Genomic DNA, 20,210 nt, shown 5'->3' on the forward strand with positions numbered 1-20,210 from the left:
CGTGATCAACATCTTCACCAGGCTCTGGAGTTGAAGTCTTTGGAGATTATCGGCTTGACGACTATTCCTTTTGTAGTCGGTCTCTTTCTCTTTCTCTGGCACTCCAGACACAGGGACTTGAAGAGGTTCAGTGCTTCTATTGTGATGTTAGCGTATTTCTTGGTCAACTCGTACACCATCTTGTCTCGACCACCATGACCAGCTGCAATGTGGGCACGTTTAACCACATCAAACGTCTCTTCAATTGACACAAAGTACAGAGGAGCTTCATCTGCGTGCTCACGTCGTCTTATCTGCCTTTCACTGTCACCACACTGAAGAACTTCATACTTCTTAAGAAGTTTGCAGCAGTTCACTGATAATTTTGCCATACTCTTCTTTAGGGATCAGAACTCTCTTGTTGTCTTCATATGTCTTGAAAAGGCTTTCTCGAAACGTATCCTGGTGCTCCATAATTGCAAATGTATAATGGACTGGAAATTGATGGACATTTATACCAGTAAAACTCAAGTGTTTTGATTACTAATATCCTTTTGCGCAGCATTTATATGGAAGCTATCTCAGGAATTGTCATAGCTAATCTGTAGGTATGTTTGAAGTAATTAACAAGCCTTCTCACATAAGATGAAGAAGTATCCCCTTTTGTTTTTATAACCACTTATTACTTTACATCAAAGACATTCATACACATTGATACCAGTCAAACTCGAGTGTTTTGATTACTAATCTCTTTTGCACAACATTAATGAGAAAACCATGTCAGGATTTGTCGCTGCTAATCCTTAGGTATGTTTGAAGTAATTAACTAGCCACTGCTAATCCTTAGGTATGTTTGAAGTAATTAACTAGCCAATGCTAATCCTTAGGTATGTTTGAAGTAATTAAGAAGCCTTCTCCCACAAGATGAAGAAGTATTTTCTTTTCTTTCTTTAACAAATTGCTACTTTACATCAAATACTGCTCTTTAAATACTATTGGTTTTCTCATCAGAACGATTTCAGGAAATATGTATAATTTTCACCATCAGATTTCAGGAAATATGTATAATTACTGGAAATTTCAGGAATTACACATATTTCCTGAGTGAATCAGACATTACACATATTTCCTGAAATGTTCAGGAATTATACATATTTCCTGTAACATGTTGTTGTTTGTTTGTTTTTTGGGTTGTTTTTTTTTTAAATGGAATAATGAATCAATGACGGGTGACTGAATTAATTAGCGAAACACGGGCCACCCGATCTTGCCCTACCCGTACCCTTTCCGAAAAGAACGACAAACAAGTATGACGTCAGATACATGTAATTCCGGATAACTGGATCACAATCATTACTACCAACACAGTCACTGTCGGCCAACTGAATAACGTCACTGACACACTTCCGTTTCCTGTTCGTCTACCGGTCCCGACTTGCTTCAGCGACGTGCATGACAGTTTACAGTTGATTTCTGACAGGTTGTTGAGCTCGCACTGCAGGTGGTAGCCTTCTGGATATCGTTTGCAGAGTTCCAGTTCTGTGAATAAATAAAGTAAATTTAAAGAGACTGTCCCAACGTTTACTGTCATTATCAGGCTTTCTACCAGAGGGTAAAACGGCGCCATACCCAAATCTGCAGATTTTTATTTTAATGTTAACCTTTTGACAAAATTAATTACTTTTGTAATTACTGTATGATTGTCTTAAAGAGACATTCCCGAATTTGCTGCATTGTAAGATATTTCCGATTAATAAAATATTTATAAGATTAAACTTGCATATTAAATATATTTTCTTGTTTAGAATATCAGTGTCTGTATATTCAATGTGTTTCTGGTCGTCTTAATATTTGTAAGAAGCCCAAACTGGACTTTTTCTTCAAATAATTTCGTACGTATTATTTTAGGAAATAAAATTAAATTTAACCTAGTACAAATACTAGAACGATCCGAAACACATTTAATATACAGCCACTAATATTTTATGCAGAAAAATATATTTGATATGTAATTAAAATCATTAAAAAGTCTCTGTTAGTCGATAACATCTTTAAAATTGCAGCAAGCTCAGGAATGTCCCTTTAACCCTAACCCTAAACTCTTCACGCCCCCTGTTGACTGTGGTTGCAATCAATTTCATAGCGCCATACCCAAAAAGTTCTTTCTGGCAGAAACACTGATTATATCCTTTTAGACTTAACGCATGAGAGAACAATGGTGTTGATTTGTGCATTAAAACATCAACAGCTTCCCAAACCATATATTAATATGTTATAATACTCCCCCCCCCCCCCCGTCTCTCTCTCTTTGTCTCTCTCTCTCTCTCTCTCTCTCTCTCTCTCTCTCTCTCTCTCTCTCTCTCTCTCTCTCTCTCTCTCTCTCTCTCTCTCTCTCTCTCTCTCTCTCTCTCTCTCTCTCTCTCTCTCTCTCTCTCCCCCCACCACGTAATGGTGTCGTAATACACGATGTCCGGTTGCGTATGACGCCACAAACACAGTGAATGCTCAATACAAATATACTATAAAGACTGTGTCATCGTAAATTATGTTTAAATAGCTAATTTATCAGGACCTTATACCCCCCGCCTTCCACCAACATTGGACTGCTGGTGCTCTCTTGCACTTGCCAGTGCAGGCGTTCCCTCTCTACAACCCTCCCCAACCCTTTCCTGTCCTGGACAGAGGGAACCGGCCAAGGCCGGTCTCTGTGGCCAGAATAGGCGTGTGCTACAACAGCTTGCTCTGAATGTGCACGCAAATCTCTTTGTCTTGTCTTGTCTTGGACCTTATGAAGTAAAGTGCACATTATGTATAACGACACCACTAGAGCACTTTGATTAATTCTGACATATACAGTTAGAGGGCGCCCGTTGCATTTTTCCATTGTCAGAAAGAGATATTTGATATGCACTTTCCGACAGGCATGACAGCTCATACCACGGTTATATACCAGACGAAGTCGGTTCCGAATGGTTTGTGCAGACACCCTTCTCAAACCAGGTATGTGTCCAGCAGTGTTCGTTGCTGTGGCAGTTCGGTGACACAAGTGCAGAACCCGGATGTAGCGATCTTGTGCTGCAGTTGTTATGCGAGGTCTTCCACTTCGGGGCCGGTCTTGAGCTGATTAAAACTGCTGGGGTCTTATGCATGAACCGAGACAATGACGAAGTCCCAGACTATTTACGGACGTCGAAACTTTCACGAGTAAATCGGAATGCATGAACACGGACAAGTCAAAGTCACTGACGATTGGACGGACGAAATCACGCGATTTTTAGACCTGCTATAACCCAGGCGTAAACGCAGTAGTTTCGGACAACTGGGCATTTAGTATGGCGGCGGTTATACTGATGCGTTACAACAACAGACGTGCTATTCGAAGAAACAGAATATTTCGAGATGTCACACATCCTTTGGGGATATATGATGATATTGAGATATATAAGAAATTTCGATTTCATAGGTACATGATTTTACAACTAACCGACGAGCTGTACGAGGATATTGCTTATCCATTAACACGAAATGGGTCGCTAACCCCCGTTTTACAAGTGCTTGTTGCAACGGGAACATTTCAGAATGTTATAGGTGACTTAATAGGCGTCGACCAGTCCACAGTTAGTCGTACAGTGTCAAGAGTGACCGACGCATTCCTTCGGCATATGAACGAATACATCGTTTGGCCAAATCAGACACAGGCAGATGAAACGTAGTTAAAAAATTTCCAAATGAGACGCTTTCCAAGTGTTATTGGTTGCATAGATGGGACACACATCCGCATCCAGGCTCCAGCTCAAGAGGAACACGAATTTATAAACAGAAAAAATTTCCATTCTATTAATGTCCAGGTAAGTACAACTACTTTAACACATAATACTGCATTGTTACGTTCAGCAATTAATTTCAGAAAACATTAACATCAATGACTTTTACACACCCACACCCACCCACCCAGACACACACATTATATATATATATATTATTTAACATTGTCGCATACAAGCAATCTTTCAGAAAGGCCACAAAACGATCAATGTATTCTGTGGTTTGTCCTGTACTGTATATGGGAAGGTGTATATAAACAGTTTGTTAAAATATTATACTGTACACCGATGCTACGGTTTCCTTTACACATTCTTTGATCATTGTAAATTTATTTAAATTAAATTATAAGTTAAACATCTGTTATAAAATTTATTATCTGTGTAATATTCAGGTGATATGTGATGCTGATATGTGCTTCATCAATGGTATAGCCAAATGGCCTGGGTCAGTGCACGACGCGCGAAGTTTCAGACAATCGCCCCTGTTTGCGGACTTTGAAGGAAACAAACCTCCACTAGACGGCATTATACTGGGAGATAGTGGATACATGCTTCGAACGTGGCTCATGACACCCATTATGAACCCAACTACAAGAAAACAGACAAATTTCAACTTTGCTCACTCGTCAACACGAACAACTGTTGAACGAAGCATTGGTGTGGCTAAACAAAGATTTCATTGTCTCCGTTGTGGTTTACGACTTCAACCCCCCAAAGCCTGCAAAGTCAGCATTGTGTGTTTCATGTTGCACAACCATGCAAGACGTCAGAAGCTTCCACCACCCGACGATGCAACAAACCCTTCAAGCATTTCAGAAGATGGGGATGATGGGGACGATTGTACTACCCAGCAAACCATATCAGAGAGAACAAGAACAGCGGCAGGGAAAACAGTTAGAGACAGAATAATCAACGAATGCTTTTAAAGTATTTTATAAATGTAACTCATACAAGAAAACACACACACACACACACACACACACACACACACACACACACGCTATAAATACAATTGATATTTCAAATTATTTATTTTCATTTGTAAATTATGAAACTTAATATTATTTTACTAATACATATACGTTTTGTTTTATTTTCACTGTCCTTGTTTTTTCAGTTGTTCTATTTGTAATTCAAGTTTAAATTTTTTTAACTTCACCATTTCCGTTATGACTTCATTCTTATCTATTTCGGAAGACAACCATTTCAAAAAATAATTCATTTTCATTTTCAGAGCTGCACTCTACGCTTGGAATAGGTAGTTTGCTCTTCCTCTTTGTTGTCTGCTTAGTAGAATACACGGATCTTGTATTACTCGACGAACCAATGGAATTGAAGGTTGATGTAGTTTCACGCCCAGTTGATGTACTTTCGCTCCCAGTTGATGAAGATGGACCACTAACATTTTCCTCTGTGTTGTTACCGATGCACGCGTCAGATGTAACACTTAATTCAGCATTGTTTTTGTAGGAAATTATGATAAAAAAATGAAATAAATGCCTTGCAAATGATTTCACTTAGTGTTATATGTGTGTGTTCATATGTTACATGCAATGAAAAAAAAAGTAATCTGTATAATGCCTTTCGGGGGTGGGTAATTTGTCAACACATTGGCTACAATGAAAATATTGTAAAGATCAATCAAGTACCTTTTAGCGTAGAGCAGTCCTTTATTTAAGACTGAAATTTAAAATAATTACATTAATTAACGTTTGTAAAACTTGGTCCTCCGTCAACTTATAGACTCACCCTCTGAGGATGAACATCAATTTTGGGGGTTACTATTACATAAAAGGGTAGTTAATTGATGTTTAGGTTACTATTACATAAAAGGGTGGTTTATTGATGTTTAGGTTACTATTACATAAAAGGGTGGTTTATTGATGTTTAGGACTTTAAATTTCCGCAAATGTGTTGAAATTAGCACTGAAAGTCTGCCAATCGGAAGATAGCTTTAAATATCCAGGCATGCTTCAGATTGGGTGATGTGTCAAATTGCCTATAACATATATAAAACTGTTGTAGTAAATATATGTTTCTTAATTTGAATGTATTTTTTTTAATGAATTATAAAATAATACTTTCCAGTTTTGTCAGAATTATCATCTTCCTTCGTGGATTGTGATACTGATGTCAATTTTATGTATGAGTCAGTGGGCACATCAACTGTAAAAATTAAACGAAAACATTGTTATTGTTAACAAATATTTATTAATAATAATATTTGCATTTACAAATGTTATATAAGGTTATTTAGTAAAAATAGTATGACCGATTATCAAGCTACTGCACCCCATAAATAACTGATCCACTTTAAATATCTTAGACAACCGAGAATTTAGGCAGGGAAAAGTGTTAAATATTTTATTTTTATAAGGTGACGGAATTTACAAACGTAACCGAACTACACTGCATTAATATTTCGGCCCCTCTATTAAAAACTACGATCTGCGCCTGATAGGTTATGCAAATGCACAGGCCTAGTTATATTCAACATACCACGTTAACTAATATTTAATTATGAAATTAAAGACTATTTATTTTTAGTGGGTAGAGTGTCATTAGTCATTACAGTAATAAATGTTTTTCTTCATTGTTCAGGGTGGGTTGTGTAAATGTCTTATTTGCAATTTTGAAAAGGGGTACCTCGAGTATCATGTAGCCCTTACCGGTTATATATATATATATATAGTTTTTTTACTAATGTGTATAACAGAAAGTGATAAAGGACACTCGCTATCAAAAGGATCTATCGTGTCCACCCCGTGCATTTTGACCACAACAAAATATGGTAATATTAGAAAGTTATTAATAGGACAATTGATTTTCATAACCTACGTTCAATACCGTGAACAAGGTTCGTGTTGTCGCCAATTATGGATCTCACTAAATCCTCATAGGGTACCTCAGGTAGAGGGTCCCCGCAGCCTGTAGCAGTAGCTTTTCTTTGATTTTGTAGAACGGCTTGTTTCATGTCCTTCCACCTTTTCTTAACTTGTGCCACGGTCCGGCCATGGCCACCAACAGCATTAACTTTGTCTGTAATAGTCTGCCACATCAATTCTTTCTTTTTAATTGTAATACCATTTTGAAAATGTGATGTCAAAAGGTTTTTCTCTAACGCTATTTCTTCCAATAATACTATATTTTCTTGTTGGCTACATTTTGGTTTCTTTACACGTTTATTTACGGGCGACTTTCGTGAGGCCATGTTTACACGTCCATACAACGTATCTCTGAATGAAATGGTGTACATTTACCACTCTAAAAATAGAATTATGGAAAACGTCGTGACTATCGCACTAAAGTCTCGCACTTAATTGTCTTAGTCCCTCGTCTAGTTCATGCATAGGCAATTGACGACGGGCAAAGTCTCGACGTATGTAGTCCGGGACAATGACTTGTCCGAGACTTTTGGTTATCTCGGTTCATGCATAAGACCCCTGGTAACTGTCCCAGAGACGTGAAATGGTGCTCGGATGGACGTTAATGTGGCGTGCGACTGCTAACTCACGTAACTGGAGGCGGCCTATTGCAATGCTTCGATTCGGCAGGCTTAGTCTTGACATCTTGTAACTCATCTACGTCGAAATGGAAATGAGGCATCATTGCAAGCATTGATACCCATCACTACCCCAATCTGCCCCCCCCCCCCCCCCCCCCCCGAGTTTCTTGTGCATTCGCCCAAATTTGACCATTTCACGTCGGTTTCCTGCAATTGTCGCAAAACGTGCCACAAACTTTTAACCCTCTTTCTCTATTATGTTCACTCGGTCTCTGTCTCGGTCACTGTTTGTCCGTGTCTCTCGTTGTTCTTATGTTTGTGTTTATATCTCCCTCTCTGTATACTAATACGTTTCAGCCACACACACACACACACACACACACTCTCTCTCTCTCTCTCTCTCTCTCTCTCTCTCTCTCTCTCTCTCTCTCTCTGTATGTATCGTCAATATCATATATTAGAATTAAAAATTGTCATGTTATTTTTGTTCCTAATATTAGTGTAGGGGCACATGTAGCCATAATAAATCCCGTGGGAATTTCATGTTAATTTTTTGAACCTATCATAATTGTTGTCACTATTGTATATAGGTTGTATACAGATATATATGGTATATACTGTCCTGTCTGCAGGACAGTGCACATATAATATCCGTTTTTGCTATTCCATAGAAGTAACCACTGACATTGTAGAAGGTTTCCTTTCTATAGCCGTAATTTAAAAATGACAAATTTTGGCAAAATAATTGACGATTAACCAGTGTCTCGTCTGTAGGCCACTACCAAGGCCTGAGGAAGTCTCCTTTTTTGTAGAAAGAGGACTGCCATTCCCAAACTAGTTCACTAAATCAAAACTAGCACAGGACAGAGCACATTGGAATAAGTGATGATATCGAGTGTTTCATATATATAAATATATAAACTGAAATAAGTTGTTTGTTAAACTTGATAAAAGTAGGAATGGGAATTTCTTGCCCATGTCCTGTTGAGGATTGACAGTGATTTTGAGATGTTAATAAGCATATGAAAAATGAAGTTTATAACAAAACGGCACTTTAGCGCCATTGCTCCAAAAACGCACATAAAGCGCTTACACCAATATGGGTAATTTCCCAAGTCTGGATCGACAAACTAACGAAACAAATATACCAAATTTGGTCTGGTGGTACATATTGTGGTCCCAAGATTACGTTAGAGTAGATTATAATTAAATAATAATTTAAAAATTTTTTTATTACAAAACGACTCTTTTTAAAAAAATGTACATGTGTGTCGTATTGTAATAAACTGAAATAATTCCGTTTGTTTGTTAAAACAGATAAAAGTTGGAATGGGAATTCGTTGCCCATGTCCTGTTGAGGATTGACAGTGATCTTGAGATATTAATAAGCAAAATAACATATGGAAAATGAAGTTGATTACAAAACGGCACTTTAGCGCTGTTGCTAAAAAAACCCGCACTAAACGCACTTATAACAATATGGATAATTTCCCAAGTCTGTGGATCGACATATTAATGAAACAAATATGTCAAATTTGGTCTGGTGGTACATATTTCGGCCCCAAGATTAAGTTAGAATAGATTAGAATTAAATAAAATATTTTTTTTATTACAATTCGCCACTTTATTACAAAACCAATGCGTCAGATGTTTATGACCAAGAACATGACGTAGGGAGAATTACTTCGTCCTGCTTCCTGTGTAGGATGAAGCGAACATCTATGTAATATAAGCATAGGCGTACATGATCCCATTTTTGTAGTGGGGGGAGGGGGGGGGGGGGGAGCTGGATTTTGTCCGAATTAAGCGAAAATTGCCGAGTCTGGATAACAACATTTATTCATGTTATCATTGTTGTCAAACAGCTATATATAAAACAATAATAATCTTAAAACATATAAAGCAAGATGATACATACGTCTGCATAAAATATACTAAAATTCTACAAATATACTCTCAAGTTATAAAATATAATCTCTGCAGTATGTTTATAAAAATTTTTTTGAATAGTTTGATAAAATAGAGAAATGCACGATTAAATGTATTAATTGAATAAGCGCTACTTCAAGTATATAATTAAACATTTATTGACTAAATAATAATAAATAACCCACGGTAACATATTCTCAATATATAAAGCTAAACATTAATAAATAATCTAAACTAAGCTACATTCACAATATAATGAAAAATACACATTTCGCAGTACATGATTAGCACCAGCAGTGAATATACTGCATGGGTCGTGACCTAAAGGAACAGACAATAGTCTACCTTTTGTTGTGGGCGTAAGGCGACACAGAGACTGAAAGTTTTGATCAACTAACTATAAAACAAATAAAGTAATACTAAAACATGGATCACGACTATATACAAAGACATTTTCTATTTCTTACCGAAATGCTAAATGAATGCTATTAATTATTAATCATTAAGCTACCACAAAGTTTATTATAATTATACTACATATATAATCCAACTATTAAAGTTTATTATAATTATACTACATATATAATCCAACTATTAAATAAGCCAGCATTACTTCTAAACAAAATAACGTTTATGTCTAATTCTTAATACCGATTTATATTTAATACTAACTATAATTTACAAAACTACAATTACTTCTTAATGATATTTGAATTTTTGCATATTAATATAAAGCGCAAATACGAAAAGATAAAGAAAAACCTCAGGCTTTCAAAGATGGCGGACTTAAAGAGAAGGAAAAACATATCTTCTTGCCAGGCGAGATTTTAAAAAGAGTAATTGGTCACCAATTGGCTTAGCCAAATTAGCCAATATCAGAGCCGTGGTCGGTGTCACAGGATAGTGGTCAACAATCAAATACCACCCCAAGCTACAGTTACTGACCCAAAGTATGAAGCCACTGATTAAAACTCAATGCATGGGTGTTTGTGCACAGTGCAGTGGTCAACACCTCAAGCTATAGTTGCTGACCCAAAGTATGAAGCCACTGATTAAAACTCAATGCATGGGTGTTTGTGCACAGTGCAGTGGTCATCACCCCAAGCTACAGTTGCTGACCCAAAGTATGAAGCCACTGATTAAAACTCAATGCATGGGTGTTTGTGCACAGTGCAGTGCAATAGGTTAAAATCACTAAACTGCCGCCTGGTTATAAGTACATGAGAAAATTACCATGAAAGTCAAACCTCTAGCGTAATATATTGAAGCATTACATTACATTTATTTCAACATATTTCCGTGCTTATGTCCAGTTAAGGTCCAAGCACGCTATCCTGGGCACACACCTCAGCTATCTGGGTTGTCTGTACACTACAGTGGATTAGGTGTTATTAGTTAGTGGTTAGTGAGAGAGATGAGGGTGTAGTGGTCTTACACATACCCACTGAGTCGTTAAAACTCGCTCTGGGTGGGAGCTTGTACCGGGCTGCGAACTCTGTACCTAACAGCCTTATGTCCGATGGTTTATCCACATCAGCACCGAGGCCGATGAGGCATACAAAAACAAAAACAAACAAACAAAACAAAAAAAAAAAGGTCCAGGAAGCAAACTTTTTATATCTCTTACGTTCAGTGGTCAAGAAAATCAAAAGTGGTCTGTTACAGTACATGGTAATAACTTGTACAACAATTCGGCTCAATACCTTCTGACATTATGATAAAAACAAATGTCCGGATAACTATATCTGGGATAGACGGACAGACAGACTAGCCAAGGACGGAGACGAAACATGTAGTCCCCTGTACTAGAGGACTAACAGTCATGCGTATGTTTTCAACTGTACATGCTACGTAATTAACAATAATAGTAAATAAACACAGACAGAGTTAACTTGAAACAATGTGATGTAATGTAATAGTATTATTATTAACAAGCATTCAAGAAGCTTTTTCTTTATCAATGATGTGAAATCAGAGTCTACTCAGCATTGAGCGGTTCTGTAATTACAAGCTTACAGGTTGTATTGTAGTCCTACGAGTACTTCAAGTCGTATAGGCTACTTTGCATTGTATCCCGAGTGCTTCATGTCTTATCGGCTAGAATGCATTGCATTCTAATGAGTGGTTCAAGTCTTATAGGCTACATTATATTCTGTTCCAACGAGTGCTTCAAGTCATATCGGCTAGATTGCATTGTATTCTAACGAGTGCGTCAAGTCTTATATACTAGGTTGTATTGTAATATAGCAAGTGGTTCAAGTCTTATAGGTTGGATGGTATTGTATTACAACGAGTGCTTCAAGTCTTATAGGTTGGACAGTATAGTATTCCAACGAGTGCTACAAGTCTTATATACTAGGTTGTATTGTAATATAGCAAGTAGTTCAAGTCTTATAGGTTGGATGGTATTGTATTACAACGAGTGCGTCAAGTCTTATAGGTTGGATGGTGTTGTATTACAACGAGTGCTTCAAGTCTTATAGGTTGGATGGTGTTGTATTACAACGAGTGCTTCAAGTCTTATAGGTTGGATGGTGTTGTATTACAACGAGTGCGTCAAGTCTTATAGGTTGGATTGTAATATGTGGATGGTATTGTATTACAACGAGTGCTTCAAGTCTTATAGGTTGGATGGTGTTGTATTACAACGAGTGCGTCAAGTCTTATAGGTTGGATGGTGTTGTATTACAACGAGTGCGTCAAGTCTTATAGGTTGGATGGTGTTGTATTACAACGAGTGCGTCAAGTCTTATAGGTTGGATGGTGTTGTATTACAACGAGTGCTTCAAGTCTTATAGGCTGGATGGTGTTGTATTACAACGAGTGCTTCAAGTCTTATAGGTTGGATGGTGTTGTATTACAACGAGTGCTTCAAGTCTTATAGGTTGGATGGTGTTGTATTACAACGAGTGCTTCAAGTCTTATAGGTTGGATGGTATTGTATTACAACGAGTGCTACAAGTCTTATAGGCTGGATGGTGTTGTATTACAACGAGTGCTTCAAGTCTTATAGGTTGGATGGTGTTGTATTACAACGAGTGCTTCAAGTCTTATAGGTTGGATGGTGTTGTATTACAACGAGTGCGTCAAGTCTTAAGTCTTATAGGTGCTGGATGGTGGATGGTATTGTATTACAACGAGTGCTTCAAGTCTTATAGGTTGGATGGTATTGTATTACAACGAGTGCTTCAAGTCTTATAGGCTGGATGGTATTGTATTACAACGAGTGCTTCAAGTCTTATAGGCTGGATGGTATTGTATTACAACGAGTGCTTCAAGTCTTATAGGTTGGATGGTATTGTATTACAACGAGTGCGTCAAGTCTTATAGGTTGGATGGTGTTGTATTACAACGAGTGCTTCAAGTCTTATAGGTTGGATGGTATTGTATTACAACGAGTGCTTCAAGTCTTATAGGCTGGATGGTATTGTATTACAACGAGTGCTGCTTCAAGTCTTATAGGTTGGATGGTATTGTATTACAACGAGTGCTTCAAGTCTTATAGGTTGGATGGTATTGTATTACAACGAGTGCTTCAAGTCTTATAGGCTGGATGGTATTGTATTACAACGAGTGCTTCAAGTCTTATAGGTTGGATGGTATTGTATTCCAACGAGTGCTACAAGTCTTATATACTAGGTTGTATTGTAATATAGCAAGTAGTTCAAGTCTTATAGGTTGGATGGTATTGTATTACAATGAGTGCTTCAAGTCTTATAGGTTGGATGGTGTTGTATTACAACGAGTGCGTCAAGTCTTATAGGTTGGATGGTGTTGTATTACAACGAGTGCGTCAAGTCTTATAGGTTGGATGGTGTTGTATTACAATGAGTGCTTCAAGTCTTATAGGTTGGACAGTATAGTATTACAACGAGTGCGTCAAGTCTTATATACTAGGTTGTATTGTAATATAGCAAGTAGTTCAAGTCTTATAGGTTGGATGGTATTGTATTACAACGAGTGCTTCAAGTCTTATAGGCTGGATGGTATTGTATTACAACGAGTGCTTCAAGTCTTATAGGTTGGATGGTGTTGTATTACAACGAGTGCTTCAAGTCTTATAGGTTGGATGGTGTTGTATTACAACGAGTGCTTCAAGTCTTATAGGTTGGATGGTCTTGTATTACAACGGTGCTGTCTTATAGGCTGGTGGTTGTATTACAACGAGTGCTTCAAGTCTTATAGGTTGGATGGTATTGTATTACAACGAGTGCGTCAAGTCTTATAGGTTGGATGGTATTGTATTACAACGAGTGCGTCAAGTCTTATAGGTTGGATGGTGTTGTATTACAACGAGTGCTTCAAGTCTTATAGGTTGGATGGTATTGTATTACAACGAGTGCTTCAAGTCTTATAGGCTGGATGGTATTGTATTACTACAACGAGTGCTTCAAGTCTTATAGGTTGGATGGTATTGTATTACAATGAGTGCTTCAAGTCTTATAGGTTGGATGGTATTGTATTACAACGAGTGCTTCAAGTCTTATAGGTTGGATGGTATTGTATTACAACGAGTGCTTCAAGTCTTATAGGTTGGATGGTATTGTATTACAACGAGTGCGTCAAGTCTTATAGGCTGGATGGTATTGTATTACAACGAGTGCTTCAAGTCTTATAGGCTGGATGGTATTGTATTACAACGAGTGCTTCAAGTCTTATAGGCTATTGATTACAACGTATTGTATTACAACGAGTGCTTCAAGTCTTATAGGCTGGATGGTATTGTATTACAACGAGTGCTTCAAGTCTTATAGGTTGGATGGTATTGTATTACAACGAGTGCTTCAAGTCTTATAGGCTGGATGGTATTGTATTACAACGAGTGCTTCAAGTCTTATAGGTTGGATGGTATTGTATTACAACGAGTGCTTCAAGTCTTATAGGCTGGATGGTATTGTATTACAACGAGTGCTTCAAGTCTTATAGGTTGGATGGTATTGTATTACAACGAGTGCTTCAAGTCTTATAGGTTGGATGGTATTGTATTACAACGAGTGCTTCAAGTCTTATAGGTTGGATGGTGTTGTATTACAACGAGTGCTTCAAGTCTTATAGGTTGGATGGTGTTGTATTACAACGTCTTATAGGTTGGACAGTATAGTATTACAACGAGTGCGTCAAGTCTTATAGGCTGGATGGTATTGTATTACAGTGCTTCAAGTCTTATAGGTTGGATGGTATTGTATTACAACAGTGCTTCAGTCTTATAGGTTGGATGGTATTGTATTACAACGAGTGCTTCAAGTCTTATAGGTTGGATGGTATTGTATTACAACGAGTGCTTCAAGTCTTATAGGTTGGTGGTTGTATTACAACGAGTGCTTCAAGTCTTATAGGTTGGATGGTATTGTATTACAACGAGTGCTTCAAGTCTTATAGGTTGGATGGTGTTGTATTACAACGAGTGCTTCAAGTCTTATAGGTTGGACGGTGTTGTATTACAACGAGTGCTTCAAGTCTTATAGGCTGGATGGTATTGTATTACATAGGTTGGACGAGTGCTTCAAGTCTTATAGGTTGGATGGTATTGTATTACAACGAGTGCTTCAAGTCTTATAGGTTGGACGGTATTGTATTACAACGAGTGCTTCAAGTCTTATAGGCTGGATGGTGTTGTATTACAACGTGGTGTTGTATTACAACGAGTGCTTCAAGTCTTATAGGCTAGACGGTGTTGTATTACAACGAGTGCTTCAAGTCTTATAGGTATTCCAACGTGTGGTCTTATATACTAGGTGTTGTATATACAAGTGGTTCAAGTCTTATAGGTGCTTTGTATTGCAACGTGCTTCAAGTAGGCTGGACGGTATTGTATTACAACGAGTGCTTCAAGTCTTATAGGCTGGACGGTATTGTATTACAACGAGTGCTTCAAGTCTTATAGGTTGGATGGTATTGTATTACAACGAGTGCTTCAAGTCTTATAGGCTGGATGGTATTGTATTACAACGAGTGCTTCAAGTCTTATAGGCTGGACGGTATTGTATTACAACGAGTGCTTCAAGTCTTATAGGCTGGATGGTATTGTATTACAACGAGTGCTTCAAGTCTTATAGGCTGGACGGTATTGTATTGCAACGAGTGCTTCAAGTCTTATAGGCTGGACGGTATTGTATTACAACGAGTGCTTCAAGTCTTATAGGCTGGACGGTATTGTATTACAACGAGTGCTTCAAGTCTTATAGGCTGGACGGTATTGTATTACAACGAGTGCTTCAAGTCTTATAGGCTAGACGGTATTGTATTACAACGAGTGCTTCAAGTCTTATAGGCTGGACGGTATTGTATTACAACGAGTGCTTCAAGTCTTATAGGCTGGACGGTATTGTATTACAACGAGTGCTTCAAGTCTTATAGGCTGGATGGTATTGTATTACAACGAGTGCTTCAAGTCTTACAGGCTAGACGGTATTGTATTACAACGAGTGCTTCAAGTCTTACAGGCTAGACGGTGTTGTATTACAACGAGTGCTTCAAGTCGTATAGGTTGGACGGTATTGTAGCATTACAATGAGTGCTTCAAATCTGGTGCAAACAATAATCAATGTCATAGTATAAGAGAAACATCTCACACGTGTCTACCGTGGGAATCATATAATACCATGTATCTATACAGTATTACTGGTAGTGTTACAAATATCATATTTTAATCTAATAATAGATTGCTGGCGTGATACAAACATGATATTTGAATGTGCTAATAGATTACCGTTGTGTTAGAAATAAGATAGTTGTGTCTGATATAATATTACTGGTAGTGTTGCAGGTGTGATGTTTGAATTTCATAATATATAACTGGTGTGTTACAAATTTGTAATTTGAATGTGATAATATCTATTTACATGTATAACCACAATATCAAATAATGTGTGTTTATTAAACAGATAAAATATAAATAGTTTGACTTACGTAATTATTACAAGATTATTGCAGCAAATGTTTCAAGACTGGTGTATAAAATGTTGTGGTATGTGCCGTCATGTTTGCTTTTACTGGCTGGTATACCAAAGGTTGTGATATGAGCTGACAAAGTTTGTTTCATTAGTGGTAAGTGTTGTCGTTGTTATCACCATTATTATATCAAAGATTGATGTGTAGTCGTTGTTGTCACGACTGGTATATCAAATATTGATGTGTTGTCGTTGTTGTTACGACTGGTATGCCAAAGACTGTTGTGTTGTCGTTGTTGTCACGACTGGTATATCCTCAGCTGTGATATGCCTTGTTCCGGCTGTGCTTTATAATTGGTTTATGCTAAGTGCTGTCATATCTAAAAATGTAGACGAAAAATAAAGAAGTTTCTTAACAAATTACCATCAAATTGTATTAGCTCTCATTTTAATACAGTGGTGAAGACAATATGTTGGAACAACCAATGCAGGCAACTGTCCGGACTGCTACTAGTAATCAATATGAGGCACACATACAGAACTGCCATGCATGCATAGTTATTTTATCTAAGTTGTCCTAACAGTTGTCATGTTTGTCACGAATGGTTTATCGACGGGTGTTGCACACGTTGTTGAAAATATACATAAAAGATGTCTAGCAATATATATATATATATATATATATATATATATATATATATATATATATATATATATATTTCTGTCTTGTGTCACATTAATTTTGTTGTTTTGTTGTTGTTGTTGTTGTTGTTGTTGTTTTTTTTGTGTTTTTTTTTTGTTGTTGTTGTTTTTGTTGTTTTTTTTTTTTTTGGGGGGGGGGGGGGGTTGGTAGCTTTTAACTTCACCTTCTCCCGGCGATCCTGTTATTGTGTTCCACGTAGATACCGTAAAATAAGAACAATTCCATGAATGAATGAACGAACGAACGTTTAACGACACCCCAGCACGAAACAATTCCATGAAGTCATCATGTCGTTCAATAACAATAACATACACTAGCTGCAACATATTTACAATACTGTCAAAATAATCACTTCTAACGGAATAGTTAAAGTGTTTACCTGTTCAAGAAAACAAAAAACAAAAAACAACCCACAACAGACTGTCCCCACTAAGCCAGAATCAGTTGTTTTTGTGTTAGGTGGTTGGGTTTTTTGTTGTTTTTTTAAAATTAATATTTGGTTTTAAAATACGGCATTTCTTGCCTTGTAAACAGAGCAAAGGGACAAGTCGAAGGGCATAGCACCTGTCCCCTTTTCCGGCCCTTGAACTATGACAAAGCCAGGGTTTGTACACAAAGCAAATTTTTATATTGATGTTGATCATCACTTTGTTTTTCTATTACCACAGTTTGACACCCAATACTTTAGCCGATGTATTTTTCGTGCTGGGGTGTCGTTAAATATTCATTCATTCATTCATTCATTCATTTAGTACACAAAGCAAGACAGAGCCTCGACAAATACCGACTAACTAGACGAGGTTGATATTTTACATATTAAAAAACACGAGTAGCGAATTCTATTTATCCTATAACACTTCTAAAATAACATTTTAATTAAATGTTTTAGTAAATCACAGTACTAAAGTCGCCGCCATCGATAATATGACGTCATCACGATTAGTTTGACGTCACGCATTTGAAATAAATCTTTAAAAACGTTACTCAGGTACACAGGTCTTGTTGGCTTGTAAGCAAATGCCCCATCCACAGCAACACATTACCTAGAGAACTTGGAAATTTGCATACCATTATTAACCGGGTTAATTAAGTAAATTATCTTATTATATACATAGCAATGAAATATATAGATACACGGAAACCATAAAAGTCATATCCGGTGAAAAGTCATATTTTCACTGTATTTTAGTACAGTGAAAATATACAAGTATTTACTTTTTTGTAAAAGTGCATGATTAAATTATCTCCCTTTGTCTCGGTTCTTCGTATTTAAATTTGATGATTACCAATGCATCTAATCGTGTTTGAAAAATAAAAAAATGTAATTTAAACAACTGTACCTATAAAAAAAAGGGATACGAAGTGCAATAACGATAAAATATCTAAAACGAATTGAATACGAAGCTAAATAATGATGACACAATGTAGTGTCATCGAGTGTAAGTGTAAGAATTTAACGGCATTCGACTCGTTTTGTTTTGTGGGAGTTTTTAGAGGATCGCTTTGTCAGGTATGTTTGCACCGCAGTATTGTTAAATAAATGTTAATTAAAGATAAATTTTAATCAAATTTCTTCTTAAAAGTCTATGGTAAAGTAAATTTTCTGGCAAAGTTCCATAGGAAGAAATATATCATGACGTTACGTGTTTTCGATAGGATAAGCGAAAGATATTACCAAAAAGCGAAAGATATTGTCAAAAATTAGGAAATATGTATATAATAAATAGACCATTTCATGGTGTTTTTCCGAATACGATTTTTAACTCAACTCGTGAAAATATGGTTTTCACACACCACTCGTTGACATAAAAATCGTATTCGAAAAAACCCATGAAATAGCCTCTATATATGGGTTTATGACATGGATATCATGGGTAAGTTATAGGATAAATATAAATATATATATATATATATATATATATATATATACTGCTACGATTACCACATCTCTGATATATACAAATCGACTGTTCTACCGAAAATTTAAATATTTTGAAGTATTTTGGAAGGACAAACCAAACATAAATAAGAGAAAGAAGACATGATCAGACTAATATTTGTTACATAAAGTTTTGATTGAAAGTAAAGTTTTAAAGTCTGATGTAAGAGTCCGCTTTTCCCCACAAGTATTTACCTGCATCTACTCTAGCATCAGTTTCACGTCATCTGGTTGATAACATACGCTGATGGCTTCCCGAGGTCAACGTGAGTTTCATCAATTCAGTGTGCATGCTTGCGTCTATGTAGTGGAGCACACACAGGTCCGTTAGTCATATATAAAGCATGTTTGTCTGGGGGGTTTTCAATTTGTTATGAAGTGTTCATTATGGCTAAACATAATGATTGTGCATCCCGGAAATGATCTCCCCCGTATTGTTTAAACGCTTTCGTAATTTCCTCCTTAGTACATCCATAATCCAGAACTGCCAGAACTTTGGGACATTGCCAGTCGATTACCACGTCATCACTGACGTCATTTCTACTGACGTCATCAACATTGTGTTTATCCGACTGTCCACCATCAGCTACATTTACACTGGCTGTAGCGTCATCAAATAAATCGGTGTGCTTTTCCGAGACGGCTGATGTCACATTGGTTGTCAGTGTGTTTGTCACATTGGGTGCCATTGTGCTTGTCACATTGGATGTCACTGTTTTTGCAACATTGGGTGTCACTGTGTTTGTCACACTGTGTGTCACTGTGTTTGTCGCTTGGTTGTTTGGTGCATTGTTACTGGTTTTCAAATCGGATGTAGCTCCACCGATAGTCAATGTACTGATCCCATTTTCTGGGCCTTCAGCTTGTTCCTTTGACGTTTCCTCTGTCTTCTCCAGCTGTCCCTGCCTCCCTCGCTCTCTGCGCTTGATGAACGAACAGCCAGGAGCGTATTCCTTGTGACAGTCGAACGGGTCATCATCCACATCCCAGTCTCTCAGACGTATGCCGCACTGAAAACAGCACGTTCTGTCCGCAGACCCGATGTAGTAGAACCCCTCTGCAGCTAAAGTCGAGGGTGACTGATGGGTCATGGTTTGGGGCCACCCTTCGAAGGAGTTGAGTCGAGAGCTGATGTCTGAGAACTGAGGGAAAGCAGGAGGCGGCTCTGATGGTGTTACTCTTACAGAATCCGACACGACGGAGCCGCCAAACCACTTGTTGATGAACTCACACCGAGGAGAGTTAGACTTGTGCACTTCGGTGGGTTTCTCGCTGCCATCCCAGTTGTAGAGTTTTAGTCCGCACGTGTCACATATAACCTTGTCTTCAGGTCCCAGGTACCTGAATCCTGCTATAGCTAATTTCACTGCAGACACTTTCCCTGGCCACCCTATAAACGATTGCTGATACAGTTGGATCTTTGCAGCCTCGCTGTCAGGAT

At 37.4% G+C, this 20,210-nt stretch overlaps 2 protein-coding genes across 3 annotated transcripts in view; one reads left to right on the plus strand and one right to left on the minus strand.

Moving 5' to 3' along the window:
* Nucleotides 1-1,291: 1,291 nt before the first annotated feature.
* Nucleotides 1,292-20,210, minus strand: part of LOC121377108 (baculoviral IAP repeat-containing protein 2-like) — a 19,945-nt gene continuing 1,026 nt past the window's right edge. Inside the window, exons 1-3 of one of the 2 annotated variants that reach the window (XM_041504985.1) lie at nt 18,965-20,210; nt 5,885-5,969; nt 1,292-1,518 (exon numbers count right to left, since the gene is read on the minus strand). The exon at nt 18,965-20,210 is cut by the window's right edge and continues 1,026 nt beyond it. In XM_041504985.1, the coding sequence (XP_041360919.1) occupies nt 19,141-20,210 (1,070 nt within the window). In that variant the 3' untranslated portion in view covers nt 1,292-1,518; nt 5,885-5,969; nt 18,965-19,140. The remainder of the gene's footprint in view (nt 1,519-5,884; nt 5,970-18,964) is intronic. The other variant, XM_041504984.1, reaches the window with a different exon arrangement.
* On the plus strand, nt 3,708-4,729 carry LOC121377178 (putative nuclease HARBI1). The gene is made up of 2 exons (XM_041505085.1): nt 3,708-3,827; nt 4,196-4,729. Exons 1-2 carry the CDS (start codon nt 3,708-3,710, stop codon nt 4,727-4,729), a joined length of 654 nt encoding a protein of 217 aa, XP_041361019.1.

Source organism: Gigantopelta aegis, chromosome 7 (assembly GCF_016097555.1).
Source record: "Gigantopelta aegis isolate Gae_Host chromosome 7, Gae_host_genome, whole genome shotgun sequence".
In the NCBI taxonomy this organism is placed as follows: Eukaryota; Metazoa; Mollusca; class Gastropoda; order Neomphalida; family Peltospiridae; genus Gigantopelta; species Gigantopelta aegis.